This window comes from Saccostrea echinata, unplaced genomic scaffold (genome assembly GCF_033153115.1).
Source record: "Saccostrea echinata isolate AGI-Se365-2 ecotype Australia unplaced genomic scaffold, CSIRO_AGI_Sech_v1 ptg000014l, whole genome shotgun sequence".
Classification (NCBI taxonomy): Eukaryota; Metazoa; Mollusca; class Bivalvia; order Ostreida; family Ostreidae; genus Saccostrea; species Saccostrea echinata.
The window spans coordinates 19,170,386-19,196,736 of NW_026889763.1; the positions used below are offsets into that span (position 1 = coordinate 19,170,386).

General features: G+C 32.7%; 1 protein-coding gene across 1 annotated transcript; it reads left to right on the plus strand.

The window, feature by feature from the left end:
* Positions 1-1,992: 1,992 nt before the first annotated feature.
* On the plus strand, positions 1,993-25,088 carry LOC133186566 (uncharacterized). Its single transcript, XM_061321797.1, has 10 exons — positions 1,993-2,050; positions 3,305-3,450; positions 5,695-5,769; positions 5,892-5,978; positions 6,064-6,171; positions 9,698-9,832; positions 23,321-23,470; positions 23,667-23,748; positions 23,867-23,991; positions 24,150-25,088. The coding sequence occupies exons 1-10, from the start codon at positions 1,993-1,995 to the stop codon at positions 24,591-24,593; spliced, it is 1,410 nt and encodes a 469-aa protein (XP_061177781.1). The 3' UTR covers positions 24,594-25,088.
* Positions 25,089-26,351: the final 1,263 nt, after the last annotated feature.

Sequence of the window (26,351 nt, forward strand, 5' to 3'; positions counted from 1 at the left end):
AAATCATCAGTACATTAAAACATAAAAAAATTCAATTCAATAAATTAACAATTGAATTTTTTTAATTATTCGTGTCTTGAAGCACCTTCAGCGATTTTTTTTAAGGATGAGTTAATATTTTTCCTGCATTTTCTGCATTCATTAATATGTATAGTATGTCGAATTCTAACATATGCGTGAGTGTTATAAAATCAATCTTTATGCCCTAAACATATTGATCATTATGAAAATCATCTTTTATTTATATACTAGTATTTTAGAATCATGTAAAAATCATTTCTGTTTTATTCAAATTTATTAGTTATCTGTGATACTTCATGATCAATAAAATTAAATAATTTAAATGTTAAATGTTTGAAAAGTCATTAAAATCATTTTCTAATTGTTTGTTAAACCTTACCTCAATTTTTTGAATTTTTATTCGTCTTTAAAAAAAAAGTTTTCATATTTATGTTTTAATGGTCGGTAATTGATCGAAACAATCTATGCATTTTATAAATTGCTTTGTGTCCAGGCAAAATGTGCATTTGTGCATTTGTTGTAGAAAACTACAGATTGTAAAATCAATAGGAACAGATAAGATAGATCGATAAGATTAATGTGTGCAAATAACTCAAACTATCAAGTCTGATGACTATATCTGGAGGGTCGGTGGTTCTTCAAATTTCTTTAATCGACCCAAAAAAATTTGATCATATTTTGTAAAAATTATTGAATCAATATTAACATATTACATAATAAAAGACAAATGAAACAGGTCGATAAAAAAGACAAATGAAACAGGTCCATAAAAAAGACAAATGAAACAGGTCCATAAAAAAGACAAATAAAACAGGTCGATAAAAATTAAAGAAATTGTCATCAAATCAAATATGTCATATACGTATTTCTTCAAATATCTGTGAAATGATTAATTTTCGTGAAATTTCTACTTCCTTGCTTTTTTGTGGAATGAAGAGACCAATAGATTGAAGAGACCCAATCCCGATATATAAAATTTGCAATTTATTATATCATATCTTCTCTTCAAACACTCTCTAAGAACCAATATTTTACATCAAACTTCAAAAAATTGACCCCATGAAAATAAGTGATTTCACAGTACATTAAATGGTAAGTTTACTTTGTATTCCTGATATTATAAATGCCGTCAACTCAGTTTGACAAACCCTTTCTAATCTTCTGTTATGAAGCATTAAATAGCAATTCTTAGCATGATCCCTATTTATCATGTCTAGAGATAACGGGGCACAGGTGTGTCAACAGCACATAGAGAAGAAAACGAAATATTCTGTTCTTTTTGAAAATTCTATCGAATTCCCTTAATAAAGCTGTCAATTTTGAGAATTATAGCAATGACCCTTTACGCCTCTTACAGTTCATCAACATAAAAATATTAAGCTACAAGTCAAAAGTTTGAGTCAAATCTTAAACTTTAGCGTTATAAATCTTCTTGATATTCTGTTCACCAACCTCTTCAATTCAGTAAAATGTTGTTTGACATCTTTAATCGCAATGAATGTAAATATTGAAATATGATAAAGAAAAACATTTTAAATGTTCTTATTAGAATAGGGCATAATATCTTCGCCAGTTTGAGAATTGACGATAGACTTTATTGCTGAAATCCCCTTACAAGGTGATAAAAATGCAGGTATGTGAGGTTTTACCGCTGTGATCGATTTAACGGGAGTTTTACCACAAGGAAACTTAAACAATCGTGCCCGTTTGTATTCAGACTCAGCTCAAGAGAAAACAGTTTTGATAAAATTAGCCGAATTCGGTGAATTAATCTTATCCAGCTAAAAGATATCGATTCTAGCGGTGGCAGACCCTTAATGTCGAAAGAATCCGTGATAAAACACAACTTAAAATGTAGTGGATTTTAATAGAATTTCGTACAAACAAAGGAATAATTAAGCTGGATAATTATATGTTATATTTGGGGATCTATTACAATACAGGAAAATCTACCAAGAAATTGATCACATAATGAAGGAATTGTTTGCTTTTTTACTTATTAGTAGCCTGAATGGAGTTGTTACACAAGGTAGGTACCTCCTCTGTCGTTCAAAGAAGGGAGATACTTAAACTGGTCTTTTTCTATCCATTGTCGAGGATTTAAGTGCTAAGCTTTGTTAGAAAATATTATGCATTTGGAGTCAAATGATACCAACAAATGCAATAAAAATGATGTTAAAAGAGCAAATAAAATTAACATGTTGTATGTGTCTCATTGCGTTGAAATCGTGATATAGTCATATAATTTGAAAAATGACAGGGATCCCCTTCCGAGCTGATTAACGGATCTTTTCAAAGGCAAATCTCTCTCTCTCTCTCTCTCTCTTGACACGATCTGTATTTCTTTTATTTAATTTGTACGGAAGCCCATTTAGGACTTATCAAAAAATATTTTTGAATTCGATATAACGAATTGTCAAATTTGTTATAACGAATTTAATTCGTTATAACAGTTTCTTTGAATTCATTATAACGAATTTAATCTGTTATAACAGATTTGTTGAATTCGTTATAACGAATTGAAAATTTTGTTATAACGAATTAGATTCGTTATAACGAATTCTAAAACTTGTTATAACGAAATAAATTCGTTAAAATGAATTCTTTAATTTGTTATAACGAATTAAATTTGTTAGAACGAATTCGATAAATCGTTATATCGAATTCATATATATTTTTCTACAGGCCCTGATTGTTGAATTTGATTAAACGAATTTAATTCGTTGTAACAAATTTAAGAATTCGTTCAAACGAATTTAATTTGTTATAACAAATTTTAGAATTCGTTCAAACGAATTTAATTTGTTATAACAAATTTTAGAATTTGTTTAAACGAATTTAATTTGTTATAACCAATATTTGAATTCGTTATAATGAATTCAACAAATTTGTTATAACAGATTAAATTCGTTATAACGAATTCAAACAAACTGTTATAAGGAATTAAATTTGTTATAACAAATTCAACAATTCGTTATATCGAATTCAAAAATATTTTTTAATAGGTCCTAAATGGGCTTCCATAAATTTGTGTTTTATTTTAATAAGTATTCTTTAAATTGAAAAGTCATTGGAGGTTCTTCTATTAGATATTTTGTAAATTACTTCATTTGTTTTTGTTTAGATGACCCATGTGGCCCATTTCCTTTTCCAAGGGAAATTTCCTTTGAAGAAACATCTTTACAAGGTAGTTTCATAGACCTGCTACGTTACACATCTCATCGTGATATGCTGGTTATAAATGAAATGTTGTTTGATTGCCTTTTCTCTCATTTTATTAAAGGTTCTATCCTTTTCATTGGGAATGAAACGAATTCTACAACTCTGAAATGGGCCATTTCCAATAGTAATCCAAGTGTTTCATTAGAATTCGTTAACCAGACCTATCAACTAGTTCTGCTACAAGCTATCGATCTTGACGTAACAAATGTAAGAAAAAAAAACTGTATCTCAATTTCTCATGTTACTGTTCTAAAAACACATGACATAGTTATAAGATAATGGGAATGTGTATACAATTAGGTAATACTTGGAAGAAATATATTACTTACATTCATTGTTCTTAACGGTACATTTTCGATCTATCTACGAACTAGGCAACAGTATTGCATTGAACTGCTATGCATTTCTTATCATTCTGAAATGTTGTGTTCACAAATGAATATTTATACCCCCGCTCCAAAGGAGAGGGAGTATACTGTTTTACATTTGTGTGTCTGTCTGTCTGTCTGTCTAGCTGTACGTCTGTCTAGCTGTCTGTGTGTCTGTCCGTAACAAATTTTGGTCACAGTTTTCTCAGCAATTCCTCTTTGCAGATGCTTGAAATTTTAGCGCACTCTTTGTTAAGGCATGCTATATGGTGGGATTCATTTTTGTGCGAATCCGATTTCAAATTCCTGTTTATCCGTGCATCTGTCCGTACCATACATAACAAATTTTGGTCACAGTTGTCTCAGCACCTATTCATTGCAGATGCTTGAAATTTTAGCACACTCTTTGTTTAGGCATGCCATATGGTGGGATTCATTTTTGTACGAATCCGATGTCAACTTCCAGTTTATCCGTGCGTCTGTCCGTACCATACATAACAATGTTTTAGTCGCAGTTTTCTCAGCAATTACTCATGGCAGATGCTTGAAAGTTTAGCAAACTCTTTTTTTTAGGCATGCCATATGGTGGGATTTATTTCTGTAAGTATCTAATGTCAACTTCCTCTTTATCTGTGCGTCTGTCCGTACCATACATAACAATGTTTTGGTCGCAGTTCTCTCAGCAATTACTAATCGCAGATGCTTAAAAGTTTAGCACACTCTTTGTTTAAGCATGTCATTTGATGGGTTTCATTTTTGTACGAATCCGATGTCAACTTCTTGATTATCCCTATGTCTGTCCATAAATGAACTTTTGTATTCACATCAGAGCAGGGGTATTATTAGTGAGCATTGGCTCACAGGCGTCTTGTTTAATTATGCTTGGCATGTACTGAATCGTGTTGAAACATAATTTTCAAATGTAGAGTGAAGTGTGTCAATAATATTGGTTTTATTTGTATAGTTCATATATTTCATATGTTAAAACTTATACTTAAGCATGAAATCTTAAACTGTATCCGATTACTAGTATGTAGCAAAAGTCTATTATTTCAACAATTTTAAGTACAATAGCAGTTTTAGTGGGAAGCAGACCCGCACCTCAACCTTAAAAAAATCCTCATTAAAACACATGTCAAAAGTACTGAGAGCTGCTCTTGTCATCTAAATTTTTAAAAGTTTGCCCCCTCCCCCTTTTTATAAAAATAGAAATACTAAATCTCGATCAATCATTCACAGGGACCATGATTTGAAAACAACTTAATGTATACTACATAGGGATATTGTCATATTTATATGACTTGCTGGCTTGAGAAAGTAGTTTTAGTGTTTTATCACCTAGTTGAACTGAAGTTCATTAGCACCTTGGTCAGTGGCAACGCATTATTTTGTTTATAGACAGGGCACGCCATTGCATTACCAAAAATCATGAAAACTGGTCGGTTATCATTCGGCGTTGATTCGAACACACGACTTACCGATCACGGAGCGAGCGCTCTACCTACTGAGCTACCGTGACGGACCATGCATTAAGAAAAGCAGTCACTGTGTGTCTGGAACTGCGTTAAAGTGTAAAGTCACTCTGATAAGAGAGATAACTTCTCAAAAAAAACTATCCCAAGCAATTCAATGAATTTTCTTAACTAGAGTTTAATGATGAAGACCATTATATAGACATTTTCTATATTACAAATATTGATTTCTATTTTCTATTGCCAATATTTTTAATAATTGCTTATAATAGATTACCTAAAATACTTGTATACCCAGTTCCTTTAAACTGTTAAAATTAAGATATTTCTATCTCTTTTAATTGTTACAGGAATTTATCATTTATCAGATGCAGAATTTTCATAATAAATTAATTTTTTTTCTTCTCTTAAATAAATGATTTTGAAGAAAGATAACTCCTGTAGGTGGGAGAATTTGGAAGTGAATTTCGAATTTCTTTAGGCTTTCCATATATATATATATATATATATATATATATATATATATATATATATATATATATATATATATATATATATATATATATATATGAATTGTGCTAGCACTGATATATAATGACATTAATTTGTAGCCTGGTGATGTATGTAATGCTGCTCTGCAGAACTTTCAGCTAACGGTGTCGTGTAATAAACTTCAAGGAGATCCCGTAAGTGTTTTCTTTAAAAATAATTTATAACTTCATTGTAATAGAGAAGTATTTATTTAGCTTTTGCCTTGATGAATTCTTTCAATCTGTATCATTTCTCATGATTCTATATATGGTATCAGGTTGATGAATACATATCGTTTCACGTCAGTTCAGCGAATGAATACCAGCCAGTAGCGGATAAAAGTGAACCGATCCGAATACAGGAGGTTTGTTTCTTGCAATTATCTATTCGGAAATTTTTGTGAAATAAATATGATTCTGTTCCATTACTTCGAGAGATTTTATTTTTAGGGAGAAATGCCTACTCCAATATTCATCAAGCGTTTGTTCAATATGTTTAAAGACCGTGACTGTCCGAAGGAAACCCCGATGATCAGCATCTCAATGGCTACTGGGGAGGTAAGAATGAATTATTTTTTGAATTTTAGATTTGAGCAAGTTAGAAATATACTAAGGTGTGAAATTTTACAAAAAGACTAAAATCATAGCAGTCTGTCAATTTGATGAAAATAAATCATTAAACATAGATTTCAAAGACTTCGTTTATGCATATGGCACTCAACGAGGATCGACTGAAAATAAGAAAGAACTGCGAACGATAGTATTGTTCTCCCGCCTATCTCCAAGTCAATTTTTCAAAAGTTAACACATTTGAATGATTTTTCATATTTATATAGATATTTATATGAATTTTCATAAAACATTACTTTTTTGAGAAAACAAAGAGAGATAACTCTACACGTTTAGTAAAACTTGTGTTTCTCACTATAGAAATCAAGGGAAAACGGAAAATATTTCTAAAACGTCTCCCCCCCCCCCCCCCCGTGAAACAAAAATTCCTTTTTACAGGTAATATGGACTGTCATTTCACAAATTCTTACCAAAGCTTTTTGTGTTTCACGGGGGGGGGGGGGGGGGGCATATGTTTACAGACAAAAAACTACAAAAATGCTTATTTTTTCACCAATTTCAAAGGGTTTTACAACTAAAACATTGTATTTTATTAATAATATATGTTTAATTTTATATGCGTGCGTAAAACATAAGAAAAGATTTATGGAACATTTATTCATATCCAAGAATATTTTAAAATGTGTTGATGCTTTAAAGCGTGATTTCAGTGGAAAATATCGTCTACCCCCCTCGTTTAAAGAGCTGGAATTAGGGGTAATTAACTATTTAACACTGGTATTTAAATTATCAGTCAATTACCATTGAACTGTTCTTTGCATTCAACAAAGATTTTACGGCCAAATTGTCATTAGTATTGAATTAAATGGGTGTAAAATGTAGGCGGGAATCGAGAGTTAGCGTGCGTAGTTCTTAACCATTTTCTTCTTATCTTTAATCTCTCAGTAGATGTGTAAAAATACATCTCGAAATTCTGCGCCACTCTTTGTCAAAGATAGTCGTTTCACTGAAGTATTGTATTATTATTTTCGGATGACTTCGATCGTATAACAACACCTGGCCGTGACGAAAACTTGAATACCACACCTTATAGGGTATGATAATTTGCCAGCACGGCCAGATGCTATTATCAGATCAACGACATCCAAAAGTAATACTTCAATGCTTATGTTAACGTTCATGCCAATTTTCTCTCTTAATGAATTTTAATTTGGTAGTGCAAACGAGGGGAAAGGTTGACAAATAAATTTCAAACGTAAACTTATTATATTTTTTTACAATAATTTAATACGGTAATTGTTTTCTGCTAAATTGAGCAGAAGAGTGCACATTATGCCTTTCAAAATGTATTAAAATGTTAGTAGTTCCTATTTTATACTCTTGCACCTCGAAAAGGTGTAGAGTGTGTTAATTTATGTTAAAAAACTAAAATGACGTCACCCATTTTTATTAGTCTACGTATATTTTACCGATTCAACCAGCAATAGTTGGATATTTAAAGATCCAACTGGCCATTAGTTGGATATTCAAATTTCCAACTGCCTATCGGTTGGATATTTAAATATCCAACTGTGCATAAAAATATAATTAAGAATGATCAAAAGAGATAAAAGAGTTTTAAAATGAACATGTGCATTTCCAATGCACATGAAAAATAATGATAACTCCGAAATTGTCACACTTTTAGAATTTATTTCCAATGCACACAGAATTAATTACTTGGCATTTTTCACACGATTAGAATCGTCGTGTCAAAATGCACTTCCAATGCTATAAAAAAAAATAACAATTCCTTCGAATTTAGCTCACTATTAGACTCTTGTCATCAATAAAATATCCCATACCTATCCTATGGTATTTTTACAGAAATATTCCCGGACAATCATCTGTTTAGCACTACTAGAAGTATTGTCCGAATGGAATTCCGTAAGATTCCAACACTTTTCCTCAACAAATCATCATCTGATATGTAATGATAGATTTCCAACCTTATATCAAAATTCTGTAGTTTTCTTCTGCTTTTCGACTGATCTACCACTATCTTGCATTTAAAAACCCATAGAGCAATTCCAATCGTTTCTAATAAGCTCAAATGAACCTGTTTCCATAAATAACTCAGTATATTTAGATCTATATTCAATGTTTCCCCTGACCTTTAATAAAACGCAAAAAAGCAATAGCATCAACACTTTATACAATCATTTCCCACGATAAAGTGAAGACCAGGCTTTTCGACGTCATAAACAACAGTTTCTTCAATAAAATTGGAACACGTTAATTTACAAACCTTGTCATCCTCAGGTAGTGTAGATTTAAGTTTGTTAATTCATGACCCCCAAGGGGTAAGGTAGGGCCACAATGGAAAATCTACATACGGATATATAGGAAAAATCATCTTTTAAAGAACAGGAAAGCCATAATTAGTCTTATTGATATGAAAACTTCCTCATGTACTATAGATTACAAATTGTTGCAATCATGACTCTCGGGGAGTAGGGGGTAATTATCAGTGGTCAAATTTTTACATAGGAATATATAGGAATAGAAATGAGAAGGTAACGAAACGTAATCATGCGTAATTAAACATTTTGAATTGTGAGAGCAAACACGGACATTTGAAAACAGAGGTTTGGGCCAGGTGCCATAGAGGAGTGAGCAACTCCCGGTCGACGGGTCACACCCGTCGTCATCGGGGACACAGAAAAATCCGTAGACAATTCACTGTGAAAATATTTGTCTAAAATTTGCAAGAAAGACGTCGGTCAACATTCGAAGTAACATTAAATTGAACTGGCTAACAAGGTCATTGTATCCCCAATAAATTTTCGAAATGTTAACTTTAAATGAGATTGTTGAAATCCTTGTATCATCAACTTATTTTTCAGAAGCCTGCCTTATTTAGAAATTGATCATATGTAGAACATGCTCTTGCATCTATCAAATGAACTGGATGACATAAATCCCATATGCAGTTGATAATGGTATGTTGCTACTTAAGTAAGAGAAGTTGACGATAGAAAAGCTGAAATCATCACGTTTATCATAAAGTGTTGTAGGAATCTCTGGAAAACTGTACTTCATAAAAAAAAGAACAGGTCTGCTTATAATAGACCACAATTAGTAACCATTGCTATTCCAACAGATTGTTGGAAGACCTGGTCTCCAAACTTTACATAGAAATTGTCAATGAAAAACTCAAATATCCTTTTAATATCAATATTAGAGAACTTTTGTGTAGAATCAGAATTTTTTTAAGAAAATAAGTTTGCAGATGACTGATGACAAGGTATGTAAATTTACATGTACAATTTTTAATCTTTGTACCGTTTTTTCAGGCTCAGAAACACAGGGTAAAAATAATCATTCATAACTAAAATACAAAAAAATTGTGTAACATTATTGATATTTCAGAAATATTCTCCATTTTGATATTCACTCTTGCATATAAGAGAGCTTCATAAAGTAAAAGAAATCTGAAGAAAAAACTATTAATATTTTAAAATCCTTTATTTAGACAGATGCAGGTGAATATTTCACAGTAAACAAGACATCGGGATATCTGCATCAAATAAAGAATTTTGATTACGAAGAAACCAGCATACAATGTAACCTAGGAAAAACCGGAGGAGTACTAAACATCACAGCAACGGTAGGCTTGGCAATTAAAAAATATACAAAAATTATATATATATATATATATATATATATATATATATATATATATATATATATATATATATATATATATATATATATATATATATATATATATATATATATATATATATATATATATAGAAGGAATGAATTTAATAGCTACCCATTTTAATGGGTATAAACTGGGTTGGGGCAGTTTAGTAATGTTAGGGTCATATAAAAGTTGAAAATGTGGATTAACATAAGGTAATCTTAGTAAGAGAGAATAGTCTTGTTCGTCAAAATCAGGAATTAGTTCTAGTTCACGTTCATCCTGGTGATGTGATTTAGTTCGTTAACACCATTAGGGCGAATTGATTTATGCATCCGGAATGTTCCCTTGCTTTTTCTATGCACATCTGTCCATCTTGTATTATGGCAAATAACCAATCATTTGTAACCTATGAGGTCAAAATGTTTTCAAACTGGTTGATTGACTTTCTTGGTCTAATGGTCCAACGGTGATGTTTGATTCCTCTGTGGAGATCTGCAGTTTCTGAGGTTTTCCCAACGTACTGTTTTTACAAACCTTAATTGCAGCTGGCGGATCTGTTTGACAGGAAAATATTCTCTAGCTGCGGCCTGTAACTGGCTGATAAAATTGTCTGTGTCATAGCTTACAAAGAAAAATCTTCCGTCAGAACAAGTTTTAAAGCCCCCTTTAGGTAGTGGGTTGTCCAATCTGATTCTTACTACCATATCCTTAAAATTTTATATCCTTTAAGGCTTTTAGAAATTAGAACTTTGATTCAAACACTCAAATTTTGAATAACCAAAACACATTTTTACATTTAAAGATTTTAGAATTTTACTTCAAATTTCCAAAATATGAAATTTCCAAACCCGCATTGATTTTTGAAACTATGTCAAAAACGCTTTTGGTCAAGCATACGAGCTCTTAGATATTTAGAAAATGAGTTGATACAGACATAGTTTCAAAATTCATATCGGGATTGGAAATTTGGTATTTTGGATATTTGAAGTAAAATTTTGAAAACTCAAAATGAAAAAAAAAATGTGCTTTGGTTATTTGAAATTTGAATAAAAAATCAAAATTCTAAATTTCAAAAAATCTAAAATGTTTTGAAAGTTGAAATTTAGAAATTTGAAGTAAATTTTAAAATATCAAAATACGAAAAATGGTACTGAATTTTAAGCGTTAATTTTCTGAACCGTAGATAGATTAAAAACTCAACTGTTTAAAATACAAAATTCGTTTCTGAAAATTTGAATTTTGAATATTTAAGGTAAAAATCTACGGTAACAATCTAAAATTTTAAAACCTTCTTGGAAATTTGAAAGTTTATGTTTTTGAATTAAAATATTAAATTTCAATACACGAAATCAGTTTGAGACTTTGAAATTAAAAATTTGAACTAATATATTAAAATTCTCAAACTCTAAATCATTTTAGAAATTTGAATTGTAAAGTGTTACACGGACCCCATCTGTCTGTATGTCTGCCTTTTCACATTTTTGACCTAGTGTTAGATTCCCATTTGTTTAAGAGTTGACCATGGGAATTTATAGGATTTGTTTGTTTGTTTATTGTTTAACGTCCCCCTCGAGAATTTTTCACTCATATGGAGACGCCACCACTTACCTGTAGAGAGCTGCAAATTTTTACCTATACTCGGCACTCTGGGCCATTGACCAGTGAGGGATCTTTTTCGTGCCAGCACCTCCTGCGACACAGGACCTCGGTTTATACGGTATCATCCGAAGGACCGGTCTCCGCGTCACACAGTGGGATTCGAACCCGCTACTTAAGGATCAACTCCTAAATCTGCTAATCTAGATCGAACGTTCTAACCACTGCAACACTGCAAGGGATTTTATAAGAGAAAAAACACTTGAGAGCATTTTCTAATGAAGAACAGCGAAGCCATCTTAGTCATATCGAAAGTGAAACATCTCTGTCTATTATAATACTGTATAGTGAAAGATAACTTGTGATGTAAATATTCTCTATATTCATACTGTTAATTGATCTGTGAATTGAAGAAACAGTTTTTTAACAAAATTACATTATTTTAATTATGAGTTCAGACTATCATGCAGCAGATATGTCTTACATACTCATGCGTGATCAGTAATTAAAAGTAGTGCTTGATATTTAATTATTTAATTACAGGTAACTCTCGATATTTTAATTGCCACATTTTTCTTAACAACTAATGATCCTCTGCTCTAATTTAAAAAAAAAAACTATTGTTGGAATGGCTACCAATTGCGCCCTCTTATTAGGTGCTAACAAGGTCATTGTATCGACCATAAAACTTGCGAAATGATGACTTCAAAAGAGAGTGTTGATATCCTTGTTTCATCAACTTGTTTATCAATAGCTTGTCTCGTTATAGAAATTACTCATACGTAGAGCATGCTCTTGCGTAACGAATCAACTAAGTGACTTAACCACATATGCAGGTGATAAGGGTATATTGCTACATAAGTAAGGGAAGCTGACGATTAAAAAGTTGAAGTCATCAGGTTTTTCATAAAGTTTTGTTGTAAGGTTACCATTAACGTCTTTTTCTAGTACAGTATCTAAATATGTGTCAGACTCTGTTGTTTCTTTTATATCAAGCTCACTGGGATATATTGAGTCGACATATGAATGGAAGTAACTTGTTAATTGATAATACGTCGTCGATATATCGAAATGTCCAGTTGAAGGCCACAGCAAGTGTTTTCTTCCTCTCATGTAGAAGTTTTTGAATAAATTCTGCTTCATATGAATACAAAAATAGAATATTAGAATATTTTTAACAAAAAAATATTGCAAATAAACAATTACAAGGTAAGTACCGGTATATTTATGAGTTCCACTTTTATTGAAAAAGCAGCTGTCTATCATGTCAAAAAGCCTGGACTTTTTTCAAGGAAAATGGTTGTATAAAGTGTTGAAAAGTCGTACGTTTTGATGCTATTGATTTTTGTAATATTTTGTGATTTCAAATTTTCTTAAAGTTCCTTGGAGTTTTTAAGTATCCACATCTGATTTACACCATTTCTGAAATATACTGTTATACAGTACTCCTGAAGTTTCTCCTTCATCACAGTAAATATTTTAATGAGGAGTAAAGAAAGAGGCTTGGTAGGACATTTACTGGAACCCGCTATGTATCTTTGTTTGTAAGGATTTTATGAAGTTTAGGAATCCAGTAAAGGTATAGTAATTCAAATTCATTTTGATTGTTGGGAATATTAAAAATACCTTAAACGGACATATGATTCTGAAGAATTTCCTCCTTAGAAAGGGAGCTGTGGGTGTAAGTTGGATTTCCACCTGCAGAATTAAATCCTAGTTCCTCTAAAATACAATTCAAATAATGAGCCTTGCAAACAAAGACTATGTTGTTACCAGTTTTGTCAGCTGGGTCCAGTACATACTGATCGTGTAATCTATCTAATTCCTTTCTCACATGTGAATTATTAAGGACAGAAGGATAAATAGTTTTCATACAGTCCCTCAATCGCATAATGTGATCCATCTGATGCTCTTAATCCATTCTGACAAAGTGTCAAGGTCTTCTTTTTCGTGCTTGGCCCATCGCCTGGCGTAATTTTCCACAGAATTCATGATATTTATAAAATAGTGAGGCCAGTTGAAAGAACGGGTTCCCCAAAATATGGCCCTTTTAAAATAAGGGATTTCAGGTCCTTATTATTACTTATGTTTACAACACCAGTAATGACGTGTCCAGCAGGACTGTAGTTGTAAGTTGAAGAACACTATGAACACTTAGGAGCATTATGCATTTTAGAGCTTTTTTGTAATTAAAAAGTTTGGAAGCAAAGTTTGGAAGCAATAGTCGATGTATATTTATAAGAAATACAAGGTGTGGACTTCAACTCGCAATATGGTGGAATACAAGACTGGACCCTTTCGTGATTAAGATTATTATTATTAACTGCGTCGATTCCTTTGTTTCCAAATTGAAGTTTAAGGAACAAACGGGTTGATTGAGCAGTATTATCTTCCGTAAAACCTGGCGATTTAAAAAGCCTATGATTTGCAATAGCCATAATCACAGATCCAATCCTGTATTCTGGTGTCGAAGAATCCAGATATGGACTTTCCTTGCCCTTTTCAAATAGACCATATAGAACTTTCAAAGGGACAGCGTAAAGTTTGGTGCCAGTGTGATGGAGACCTAACGTTTTATTTACAAAAGGTAGTAGTGAATCAAAAGGAACATCGTGTATAATAGGTTTATTGTATGACCAGCCTTTTAAATGTGGTAAAATACAACACAACACGGCTGCTGGGTTCGATGTTTATATATAATATATATTCTACGATTATGGAATTTTATAACAAAGAAGGAAGGGTGACCTGAAATATAACAACAGATATTAAATATCTCTCGCCTCACTCACTCTTTTACGCGGATCATAATTTTAATTTTATAAATTTGGAGAATTTATAAAATACTTGATTGAAATAAAATGATCAAATAGATTAATGAATAGTAATTGAATCATTAGAAATAATTTACCAATTATTTCTTACCGTAAATCCTAGACAAAGGTCACAGTTACCGTGAGGTAAATTTGTGTTGGGGAGAGAGAGTGTCTTCTCTCCCCAAAGTCTACGGTTGGAGTGCTCGAGAATTAGTATTGACGCGAATGCGCAGGGGACAGAATAAAACCAGTTTGACCACTCACACACCCGTACTCTCACTGACCACTCACCCGCATAAATGAATGAATGAATAAGGCAATGAATGAACGTAGTAAATTCCCTAGTGAGAACGGAATTCACTGGTTTCTATAATAATATAATGCCTTAGACAAATGTATGAATATGATATGAATGATAATTAGTAATATTAATTAATTATTTAATTCACCCTGTGACATCTATGACTGCGCTTACGTCTCTAAGTATTTTTAAAACGTCCCATCACATTTACATTGCTACACTGTGGACTTCCCAATTTCCCAATACTATCGACATTGTCATTGCTTCCATATTGAAAAGTTGTGCCTAGTTTCCTGATGATGTATTCTTCTCGTTGTCTGATGGACTATTAGTATGATGGTAAATCTTTTCTAGAATTATAACTTTCATTGATAAAATAGCATGATCAGGTGAATTAAAGTGCTTGTAGAGAAGCAGCTGGGCCCCATTGTTAATCTGAAATCTGTGACCCGATATTCTTTTATGAAGTGAATCCTTGGTTTCACCAACATAAATAAACCCACAAAGGTTACATTCCTTAGACAACGTTTGCAGATTTGCAGTTCAGATTTTCCCAAATTTTTAGAAGCTATGTTCTGTCAAATTAGTAAAAGGACCGTTTGTAACCAAAACATTACACGTTTTAGTTTTTAGTAGAACATTTGGAAATGAATGCCCTTGGATTGGAAAAGGATTAATCAAATATATCATGAAGAGAAACTTTACTTCCTTCAATTTTGTGAACGTGAACGAACTGTTGTTTTTATACCAAAACTGGGAGTCCGAAGATTGTATATAGTTCAAATCTTTAATATCCCGGGGGATTATCCGAGGGACACCAACTGAACGATTTGAGTCTGTGTCCCTTATAGAGTTAAAAGAGTGACGCATTTTTATACGCGTCTGTCAGTATCTTTTCGTTATACTTTCTACTACTCATGAATGAATAAGTACCGAACGATAAGTATCCTCGGGGACAGACTGTCCACCTGCAGAGATATATGTTCGGTGGTTAAAATGAAATTTGAAGATAACGAACAGTATACAATCTCGAAAGTCCAATGAAACAATACAAATTTGGAGCAGAGCATACACGGACCTCAAAATTTAGAGGTGGGATCAGGTGCCATTTTAACAAGCTAATTCAGAGAATTTGTGCCCCCCCGCTTAAGGAAAAAAGAAAAGCATGCGCAGATCTTGAAGGGGGGGGGGGGGGTCGGACCCCTCGAATTTGCAGAATTATTCAATGTATATACTGAAGTAAATAAAAAAAGTCAAATATGGAGAGATTTAATTGCTTATTCTTTAAAGGTGCTTGGACACAGATTTGAAGTCACGGCTTGGCCAAGATCAGGTGCCCATTTCCAACTAAATGATGTTATATAGATGTAACTCTTTATAGTTACATCTAATCTAAATGTCTTTTATTGCATTGGAAAGATAAGAAGGAGAGCTTTCCATTGGTATATAATATCATATACATGTCTATATGGTATCTGCATCTTTGAAAAACAACAGAATAAAGTCAAAAATTCGTAATTTTTGAAGCGTTATGCTGTTGCACTTGATTTTTTACATTTTAAATAATGATTAATTAAAATTATTTTGAAACATTCCAAAATAAATATGCTTTATTATAGAGAAATCATTCTGGTTAAGTTTATTTTTTGCAGAAAAGAAATAGGATAAAAAATGTGGAAATTATGAATAAATGTGTGCAGATATACCTTTGTTATATAATTTAAGATTTTTCAATGTTTGAATAAATGCATAATTTCTAGCAAAAAAAGAGCAAATAAAATGTGTTAAATTTTTTTTATTTTACTTAAGAAAAAAAAATGTGTGCGCATTTTGTATTTTATTTTCCATGCTGGTCTAATATTTTGTATAGTCCGTAGCCACATATTTCATTATGTTCCCCAAACGAAGTTTGGGAACATATTATTTTTACTCTGTTTCTTATTATTATTATTATTATTATTATTATTATTATTATTCTTTTTTTCTACTTTCTTCTCCGGTACTTTTTTGTCCGGGAGTGTTCTTATAGAACCACTCATCCGATTGACATGAAACCTTTTTAGGGTTAATAGGCATGTTGTGTAGGTGTTCGGAACGAAGGTCATTTTGCGCGCACATGCATGCACGTGCGCGCGCGTGCAATGACTGAAATGACTGATATACTTGATGAAGCCGTAACTTTTATATTCCTTGATGAATTGATTTGAAACTCAAAATGTAAAGATATATTAGTAGTCTAAACAAGATAACATGGTCAAATTAGCGTGAACTCACGCGCATGCACGTGCGCTCTTCTCTGATTGGCTGATACAAAAATCTCAATAATTTCCTTGTTTTTTGACAAAATACTTTGAAATTTAGAATATAAGTATATATTACTAGGTGCTACAACATGTTATATAGGAAATTTCTTGAAAACACGCGCATGCAGGTGTGCTGCAATCTGACTGGTTGAATCTTTAAATGTCTATAACTCCCTTGGTTTTCAACAAAACAGAATGAAATTTACGACATGGATAGGCACATAGAGCTCCTACATTATGATACTATCAAAATTGAATGCAAGGCCATGCATGCGCGTATGCTGAATTCTGATTGGCTAATACTTAAAGGGTTACATCTCTCTTATTTTTCAATGAGATTCTTTAATATTTAACACAAATGTATGTATTGTGAGACACTATAAGAAAATTAATGTGAAAAATGTAGAAATATGTGCAAGCATATGCGCTGAAATTTGATTGGCTAATACCCATATGGCTATATCGGAGTAGTTTTCCAATGAAATACCCATAAAAATAAAGTGTCCATCTTTATTACAAAAGTATTGTCTAATTTATTGAAGCTTGTAGGGAATGGGGCATCATAAGGGATTGGGGAGCCGTTTGGGGAACATCTGTAACGGTTCCCGTTACAATTAGCACTAGTTATAGTTTGTGTTCAACAAAAGAATGTATAATTTATCATGCTCTTGTTTAATATTTTCACAGTTATCAGTAAAGTAAAAAACAGTAATGAATAGCTTTTGCGCTAACACCAAAAGAAGTTATAGAAGAATGATTGGTGTTCGTAGCCCTGTATAGTCCGTAGCCCTAATATAATAACTTCCAGAAAAAGTCATATACATTATTGATACAATAACTACAATATAAAAATAGGTTTATTCCAACAAATGCAATGTTTTTAAATACAAATACCACTGTAATTAAAGATAAAATGTCTGAAAATGAACATTTTTCAACTAAAGGCTTGCTTCTGTAGTCTGTCCTGTTATGTTTGTGCTCATATTTCTAAATATACATGATAAAATTTTCCTTCTTGTGACACATACTATCAATCCATTTACAATGATTAGCATTGGAATATTTTTAAAAGAATATTTAGCCACACAAATCCTACTTACAAAAGGGCTACGGACTCTACAAATAAATTTAGCAAATTTACAGACTATATAACCGTACTTCTGCATTAGCAAGAGATTTTTTTCCTACTTGTATAGATACTGCAAAATGGGGCTTCAATGGTTTATTAGCTCATAGACCAGTCTTAACATCCCAGCGTGGGATTTGTGGGATTTGATCCCAAAACATAAGGATCAACTCCTTACTTTACAATTTAGTACAAAGTGAGACCTTCACTCTTATAATTTCGCCACCCAATCTACTTGTCACTGAATTGTTAATTAAAAAAGCATTGATTCTTTAAGGATAAATATTGTACTATTATGTTTTTGCTTCAAATGGTCAATAATGTTTTCTAATTTTTTTTGCTCAGACAATATTTTATGAAGAGTTTGTATTTGAATTATACTTTTTTCGTTCAGTTGAATATGATAAAGATAAATGTTATGCCTGAATATGTATAGTCCGTAGCCCACTTGGGTCTCTGCTATAGTATGAGTGAAATGGACAGAAATTTCATACAATCTGCTAAAAGGATGTAGTGTTACATAGAACATACTTGTAATACATTTCATTTGACTTCATTTTTTTTGTTAATCTGCAACCAACATGGGCACCTGATCTTGGCCAAGCCGTTAATATTTTCTCAAATTTTCTGTATAATTTCATGACTTACATGTTGCTATAGCATTTCATACAAAAATATAATAAAAATCTTATTTCATCTCGAAGTTATTAAAACTTCGAATTTCTGGACGCCTTGGATTGACACATCCTTGCGCTTTCACATACTTTAATTTTATTCTTAATACTTAAAGAAAAGTGGCAATTTTGTTGTGTATTAATGAAAAATATTAAAACCATAACCCAGAAAATTCAGAGTAGAAATGTTCGAAAGCAAAAACCACTCACAGTATTGTAAGTCCGTGCTCAGTGGTGTGTGCAGAGTTTAACAATTGAGCACACCCGGTGAATCGTAAACATTAACAATAACAGAGCTCGTGCCCTGTTTACAAAAAAAGTTTACGTTTCACGTGTGTGTTCAATTTGTTAAACTCTGTAAACATCACAGAGCACGGACTGACAATACTGGTGAGTTGGTTTTGCTTTCGAACATTTCTACTCCGAATTTTCTAGAATAAAGATGTAATATTTTTCATTAATACATAACAAAATCGCTTCTTTTCTTAAAAATATATTAAAGATAAAGTTAAAATTTGTGTAATTGCAAAGATGTGTTAATCAAACGCGTCCCAGAATTCGTAGTTCCAATTATTTTCAGATAAAATAAGTATTTAATTATATTTTCGTGTGAAATGCTATTGCAATATATAAGTCGTGATATTATACAGAAAATTTGAGAAAATATTAAGTTCAAATCTTTGTCTAAGCACCTTTAAAATATATATACCGAAGAATCTTTTTATATAAAATATTTATCACACTGTAATAATGATTTTATGAGAAGGTTTGTACACACCTGACGTCATAACTTCTTCATTTCATATGTTGAATACTATCATTTAGTAAATAAAAAAAAAAATAAAAAAAATAAAAAAAAAAAAAAACGGGGTCGTCCGAGACTTGAGCCCCGGACCTCTCACATCCTAGACCAACGAGGCGCTTGACATTTAAGCAAATTTTAAAAATGCAAACAGCAGGTGACATATACATGTTTATATTCACGTTCGTCAAAATTTGAAGTATATTTCAGCCTTTACTAAACAGTTCTAACAGATATAATTAAAATATAAAGTCCACCGACAACCTGTATTATGTAATAACTCTCCACATGTCCCTGTGCTAAAAATAGTGCCAAGCGACTTTTAATACAAACGGGGGGGGGGGGGGGGTAACTCTAAAACTTTGAGCGTGATCGATGCCACAAATTTCCAATTGACTTTTGAAAAAAAGATTGACCAAAAAAAAAAAAACGGGAAGGGACACTTTGAGAGGGGCGAGCGGGGCCTTAAGGAGTTATCGTATAACTATATCATTGCAAAAGCTACTTGAGATATCGCCCGGAAACGAAAGTATTACACTCAGAATATATGAATTTACGACCTTGACCTTTGACCTTTTGACCTCAAAATCAGTAAGGTGTTTTTTTTTTTTTTTTTTTTTTTTTTTTTTGGCCATAGGGAGTTGTGGTATAAAATTTCATTGCAAAAGCTCAAAAGCTTCTCGAGATATCGCCCGGAAACGAAAGTGTTACACACAGACAGAAATACAGCTAGACAGACGGACGGACGGACAGACAGACCAAAATTAATATTCCCCACTATCAGTGAAAGAGGGGGACAAAAATTTAGGTAAAAGGAAATAGAACTTAATGTTTCCACCATATGTCAGGTTTGATCGAGTTGACTACTCAAAGGTCTCAATTATTTAATCTATGAATAATATTAGGATTTTTTACTTGGAAAGTTATCTCTCTTATCAGAGGGTCGACCCCCCATAAATTCAAATCAGCGATAAAATGTATTTATTGTTTAACAAGAACAGATATGGGTTACCCCATATCCAAAATATTCGACTTTTAATTTATTCGAATTTTCATTATGCTCAGATGATTTCTAATTAAAAAAAAACTATTTACTGATAAAACGTCAGAGATACTCAAGCTGTAGAAAGTCAACTATACAATGGCCATAAATATCCTAAAATGACATAATATTTAGGCTACTGAGTTTCAACATCTTTTGTTGATTAAAATATGCATGTACTAAGGAAACTGCATGTACATATATAACGTTACATGCGTGTAGTGACTTATTATCACAACGTTGCAGATGCCTAAAAAAATAGTTTTAATTTCCCATAGAACATAGACTTAATATAATTAACCGTATAATTTTAAAGATGTATTTAACAGCTCACTCATTTTCAGGAATATTTTAATCCAAATAGCATATTACAGGCCTGTAGCAAGGTTTTCAAAGTGAAAGGGGGGGGGGGCTCCGAAAAAATCCCGCGTACTATGGGCCTGTGCTACATGTGTACCATCTAACTTTCCAATGATAGAATCTTCTGTAAAAATTCGAAACAAGTCCAAACAAAGATCAAAGATAGCCCATTTTTTTAAATAGCAAAACTATACATCTATCAAGGATAGATTTTAATTTATTTTTTAATTTTGTGCTATTAAAGTACTATCACTCAAAGTATAGGCAGATGTTAAAGATGGGTCAACAAGAGTAATCAATGAACTCGTCTAGAGATGCATTGACGGCCGTTGTTAAACGCAAAGTAAATCGCGAGATCGGTTGCGGCTGTGGAGCGTCACTGAACATTCCTTCGTCATAGAATAAAATCCGACATTTAACACTTTATATAGACTTTGAATATAGAGACGTTTTGAAGATAAACTACATTTTTGTTTCTAGAAATGTTTTTATTTACAAAAATAGTATATTTTCGTGTTTATAAACTGAGTAGATCAATGACCTAGCATCGTTTTAGATAACTCAGCCCCTCTAGCCTAGTCTAGGGCTTGAGTAAAAAACCTGCACTTGTTATGAAACTGGTGTATAGTTCTTCCTCATGTCCGTAGCAAATACTGATACCCATTCTACATGATCTAAGCGTCGCTAGCGAACGGTGCACATACCTGTGCTTGCAAGACCAAATAGACTAGATTTACACACGTGCGAAGATCCTTTCCGACGAGCTCGGCAAATCACGTTGCTTTGCCGAGAAGTTACGATTGCAGGTGTTTAACCATAATATCCATTCCGTTATTTAAAAAAAAAGAGAAAAAAACACACACAGTTAATGATTAACATTCTCACTCAAAAGAAAATATAGGGCAATTAACGAACAATAATCATGACAGGTATATAATTGGTGAAAAGATTTATCACTATCAATCGAAGGATGACCTATATATTTTCGTGAAAAAGACTGAGGAGGCAGCGAGCGTAGGAATATGAAAACTTTTTATTTCCTTTTCTGGGGAAAAGTGATTTTCTTAAAATCATTTTACGTTAATTTTGTTTTCTTTAACGAATTAAATATACATCATTATTCTTAACATTTGTTGTAATGTTGTATCTACTGATCATGAATGGAACTATTTTCTTCGGAGCAATTGTGTGAAGAGTACCTGACTTTAGTAATATATCTTGAATAGATAATATGCACTGATCGAATATATTAAAAAAAAAAGATGTTATAATCTATTCCTTTGAAAGGCACATGGTCGGCCTTGATTGCCCGTGGGTAACAAACATAACTCCGGGCACTGATGCCTATTTGTTTTTTATAGATATTATTTGTTATTAAATTTAAACAATTTTATTCATTCTTGATATAAAATTACCCATCAAAATGTTCAATTTCGCCCTTATTCCATATGCCGGCAGAAAATGCACAATCCTTGTCGTTTTTTGAACATCGCAAATCTTATCTGATGGAGAGGGTATGAAAATAAAGAATAGGTAAGAGTTCTGAAAAAAGCCATAAATTGAAGTTTTTTAAATGTTTATTTCTTTCCATAATATCACCGACATCTTAACTGTGTATTCTTGTTACAGATATGATTTTAAAACTCTCTTTTCGAGGAGAACCAAATATCGAAGGCATGGGGACCGAATATTTCTTGAATATCAATAGATAATCAGGTCACGCTTTTTTCATCGTCTGAATACATAGCGCATGTTTGTCGGCTGTTCTTAAGAAAACTGTACACATGTAGTTGTATATTGAACAAAATAATGTCATATTAAAGGAGATGAGCTGATACTTGTGCTTATACTTAATTTTACAAAAACGTGTTCAAAACAAACTTCTCGCTTCCGTTGTTATGACTGTGTTTACCTTGATTTGACTTCGATTCACCTGTTGAATATTACAATTCATCATGTGATGTCCAGCTGCGAGTGTACTTTTGAAAAACAATTAAACTGTTCTTAAACGCGTGACTTCAATCTAAATCACGTCTTAGAACGTGTTTGGTTGGTCTGCCATTCTCAGAATTTAGCAAATCATATGTTGTTATATTTTTGCGTATACATAAATAAATCATGTCACTGTCGAACACCAACAAATGCAGATCCCGCCCGCAATGTGACGTAAGCGGTCCAATATCTCATCGACAGGTCCAATATCTCACTCTGCGGTCAAACATCGATTTTTTATGACCGCTCAGTAAAACATTGGAAATGTTAGACTTTTTTAAATATAGATTTATACAGGATCCAATTTTTAAGGTATAACAAGATTTGTACTATGTTTTTCATGGATATAAATGTATTTACTTAATATTTTCACAATTGCTATAATTTTCATCTGTTCATGAAATCTTACAAGAGCCTGCAATTATTTTTTTCAGGATGGTCCTCACAGCATTTCTAAACTTTTGAATGTTATATTTGTTGATGTGGATGACTCTCCTCCCGTGTTTGTCAGATCCGACTGCTCTACAACGTGTTACACATGTCCAGTTTCAAATATTTCTGTTACCATTTATTATTTCGATCAGGTAAACTTCTTCCCCAAATGGAACAACACTGCGCATGGAAACATTCATCATTTTTATTTTGAGAAACGAGGGTATTGTCTAGGCTTTGCTGATAACAACTTTCTCTTAGGCATGTTAGGTAAAATGTAATTATTCTTTCAAGTTCAACGTCAAAGACGTCAAAGACGTTTGAAGTTAAAACTTTCTAATATTGCAGGGTATTATTAAAACTGAGCCTACCGGCATAAAAGCCCTGGATCCAGACACTCCTCAGTCAAATATCACGTACAGTTTAGACGGTAAGTTATTATAACTTCGAAGATATTTTGTTAAATTTAATTTTGCTTAAGTTTTTAAAGAAATACTTCAAGTTATGATCTGTACATTTCTATTCAAACGTATTTTTTAAATTTTTAGTTTATCCTGAAGAATACAAAGACAATATTGAGTTTGAAAATGGAAGTTTCATCCTCAATCAGTCATTTGCAAACTTCTCCAACTTCAATGAGCCTTCCGACTTCAGTGTGGTGATAATTCTGCGGGTTTGTTCTCTTTAAGTTTTAGTTATGTGGTGTTTGTTCTGGTATTGGCTAATTTAGATTACTAATAGTTTAGTAGTTGGGCTGGATCTTCATGGAAATTACAGCTTATTTACCATTCGTAGTATTTGTTACTCATTCTTAAACACATGCGTTTTCAGGCTACAGGAAGTAATGGCCAGAATTCAGACAATTTCACTTTAACCGTAAATGTGACGGTTCCTCCAACCACAACTCCGGAACCAACAACAGAACCCACAACAACCCCGCCAACCACTACAGAGGAAGTGACGTCACAACCGACTACCATGACACCTACAACACCTCAACCGTCGACGACCACCCCTGCCCCCACTACAACAGCACCCATTGCGAACCCCAACCCAGATGCAAGTACCGATAACAAGGTGTTGATTATCGTTTTACCTATAGTGGCAGCTCTGGTTCTTATTAGTGTGCTAGTGATTATTTACAAGACGAGGAAATCCCAGCCTCAGCAGAAGTACAAGCTGGGGGAGAACGGTATTAATGGGGATGCTGGCCATAACGATACATCTACCGAGATGGACAACCCTACCTTCAAAGGCGAGAAGGAAGGCGTTTGAGAGGGGGATGTCTTAAAAATGACACAGAGATTTTACATTCCATTATCATTTTAAGTTCCATGTGCTACTCAAGAGTCTCGTTTTTTTTTTCAAGAGTTGTTCACTTTTGTTCGGGGTGCTTTTTAAGACCTTTTGATTACATGCATATGTACTCTAGGAAATCAAAATATATTGATATTGCAATAACATATCAAATATCAGTGTAATAGTGTATAGCAATTCTCATAGTAACTTAAATGCTGAATAATAGTAATATGCAGTGATTTTTATTTCAATATGCCAAGTACGGCATTTCACATACATGTAGTAACATGAGTATGTGTAGTGTTTTAGCTTGCTGTGAAAGCGGGCCAAAAGTTGTTTTGCTTTTTCTCATTTTGTGTGTGGTGAAGGTTTGTCATGGGCTGATGGAGCGTAGAAGTGAAAGAAAAAAGGACGACTTTTTACAATTCGTATCTTATTTATTGTTCTTGTGCTATAAATATATAAACTCTTTTTCATGACAGCACTCAAGCTTATCGTGCCATGATTTAATTCAGTGTCCACAGTCTGGGATTGTTATTTAAAACGTACATAACTAATTGTATGATGCATAAATCACTTAAAATGCCTGGATCAGTTATTTGTTCCATTGTTTTTTTTTTAATTTCAAACACAGGCTTTTGGCTCTCAGAAAAGTATTAACGATACGCATGCGTCAGCGAATCTACAAATCACTTTAAAAGTGGAAGTAAATAGAGGATTACCTCCCCCTTCCTCTGATTTTCCTGTGGTAGCTGTTGTGGTACCCTGTGTTGCGATGGTTATAATTATACTTGTTGTGGTTCTGGTGGTGCACCTTAAACGATCTAAGCCCCAGAAAAACAAAAAGTATCATATCAGCACAAAGAGGAGAGAGAAAGAAGATAACGGTGTCGTCACAAACGAAGAGGGAAAAGTCGGGGAAATAAATGAAAAGAATCCTGGGGATACAGCACCAGAAAACAGGTTTGTGGATGAACCTGTTGATGATGTAACCAACTCTAGAGAGGGAATGGAGAATCCTTTGTTCAGTGAGCTCAATAAAACAATAAATGTTAATGTAGATTTAGAATCAGATTAAACTTTATATTTAGAGTCTTATATTGTTCATCCATTGATTGATTTACTTTTCATAGACGTCGGAAGCGGGGGGGGGGGGGGCGGGGCTTAGCCCACCCCCCCCCCCACTTTTTTTGCAAAGATAGACATAATATATAGGCATTGAAAATTGGGGCTTACCTTTTTTCGTTGGTTTAGCCCCCCCCCCCACTTTCAATTAGTCCCCCCACTTTCAATTTGCTTCCGACGCCTATGCTTTTGATATCTCACGCAATATTTGCGAGAGAAACTGGAATAAAACGTTTAACTTTTTTATCTACAGCGCTGTATGTCTTGTCATTTTAACAGTTAAAATTGGATTAACAATAAAGCTAATGATTTTAATATTTGCTATAAGATTATTTGTACAACGAGTCTAGCTCTCTCTTTGGAAAATCTTTTGTATAGATAATACATATGGATATATATATTTTTTTACCGGAAACGCTGATAAATGATCATTAGATGTTTGTATATTCATTCTACAATCAACAAATTGGATATATATAAAAGACGTTCAAATGTCCTCCATTATGCAATCACCTCCTTTTTTTTTTTACTTTTTACTTTTTAAGACATATAAATATTGAGATTTTTTTCCATGAAAATTGAAATATTATTGTAATTATTATTGAACAT

What these genes read in the sequence shown, in the direction of transcription:
- LOC133186566 (XM_061321797.1), top strand. Translation starts at nt 1,993, where the DNA reads ATGAAGGAATTGTTTGCTTTTTTACTTATTAGTAGCCTGAATGGAGTT. An exon ending in TACTAAACATCACAGCAACG is followed by an intron (nt 9,833 to 23,320) that starts GTAGGCTTGGCA and finishes TATTTTTTTCAG; the next exon opens with GATGGTCCTCACAGCATTTC. An exon ending in TATCACGTACAGTTTAGACG is followed by an intron (nt 23,749 to 23,866) that starts GTAAGTTATTAT and finishes TTAAATTTTTAG; the next exon opens with TTTATCCTGAAGAATACAAA.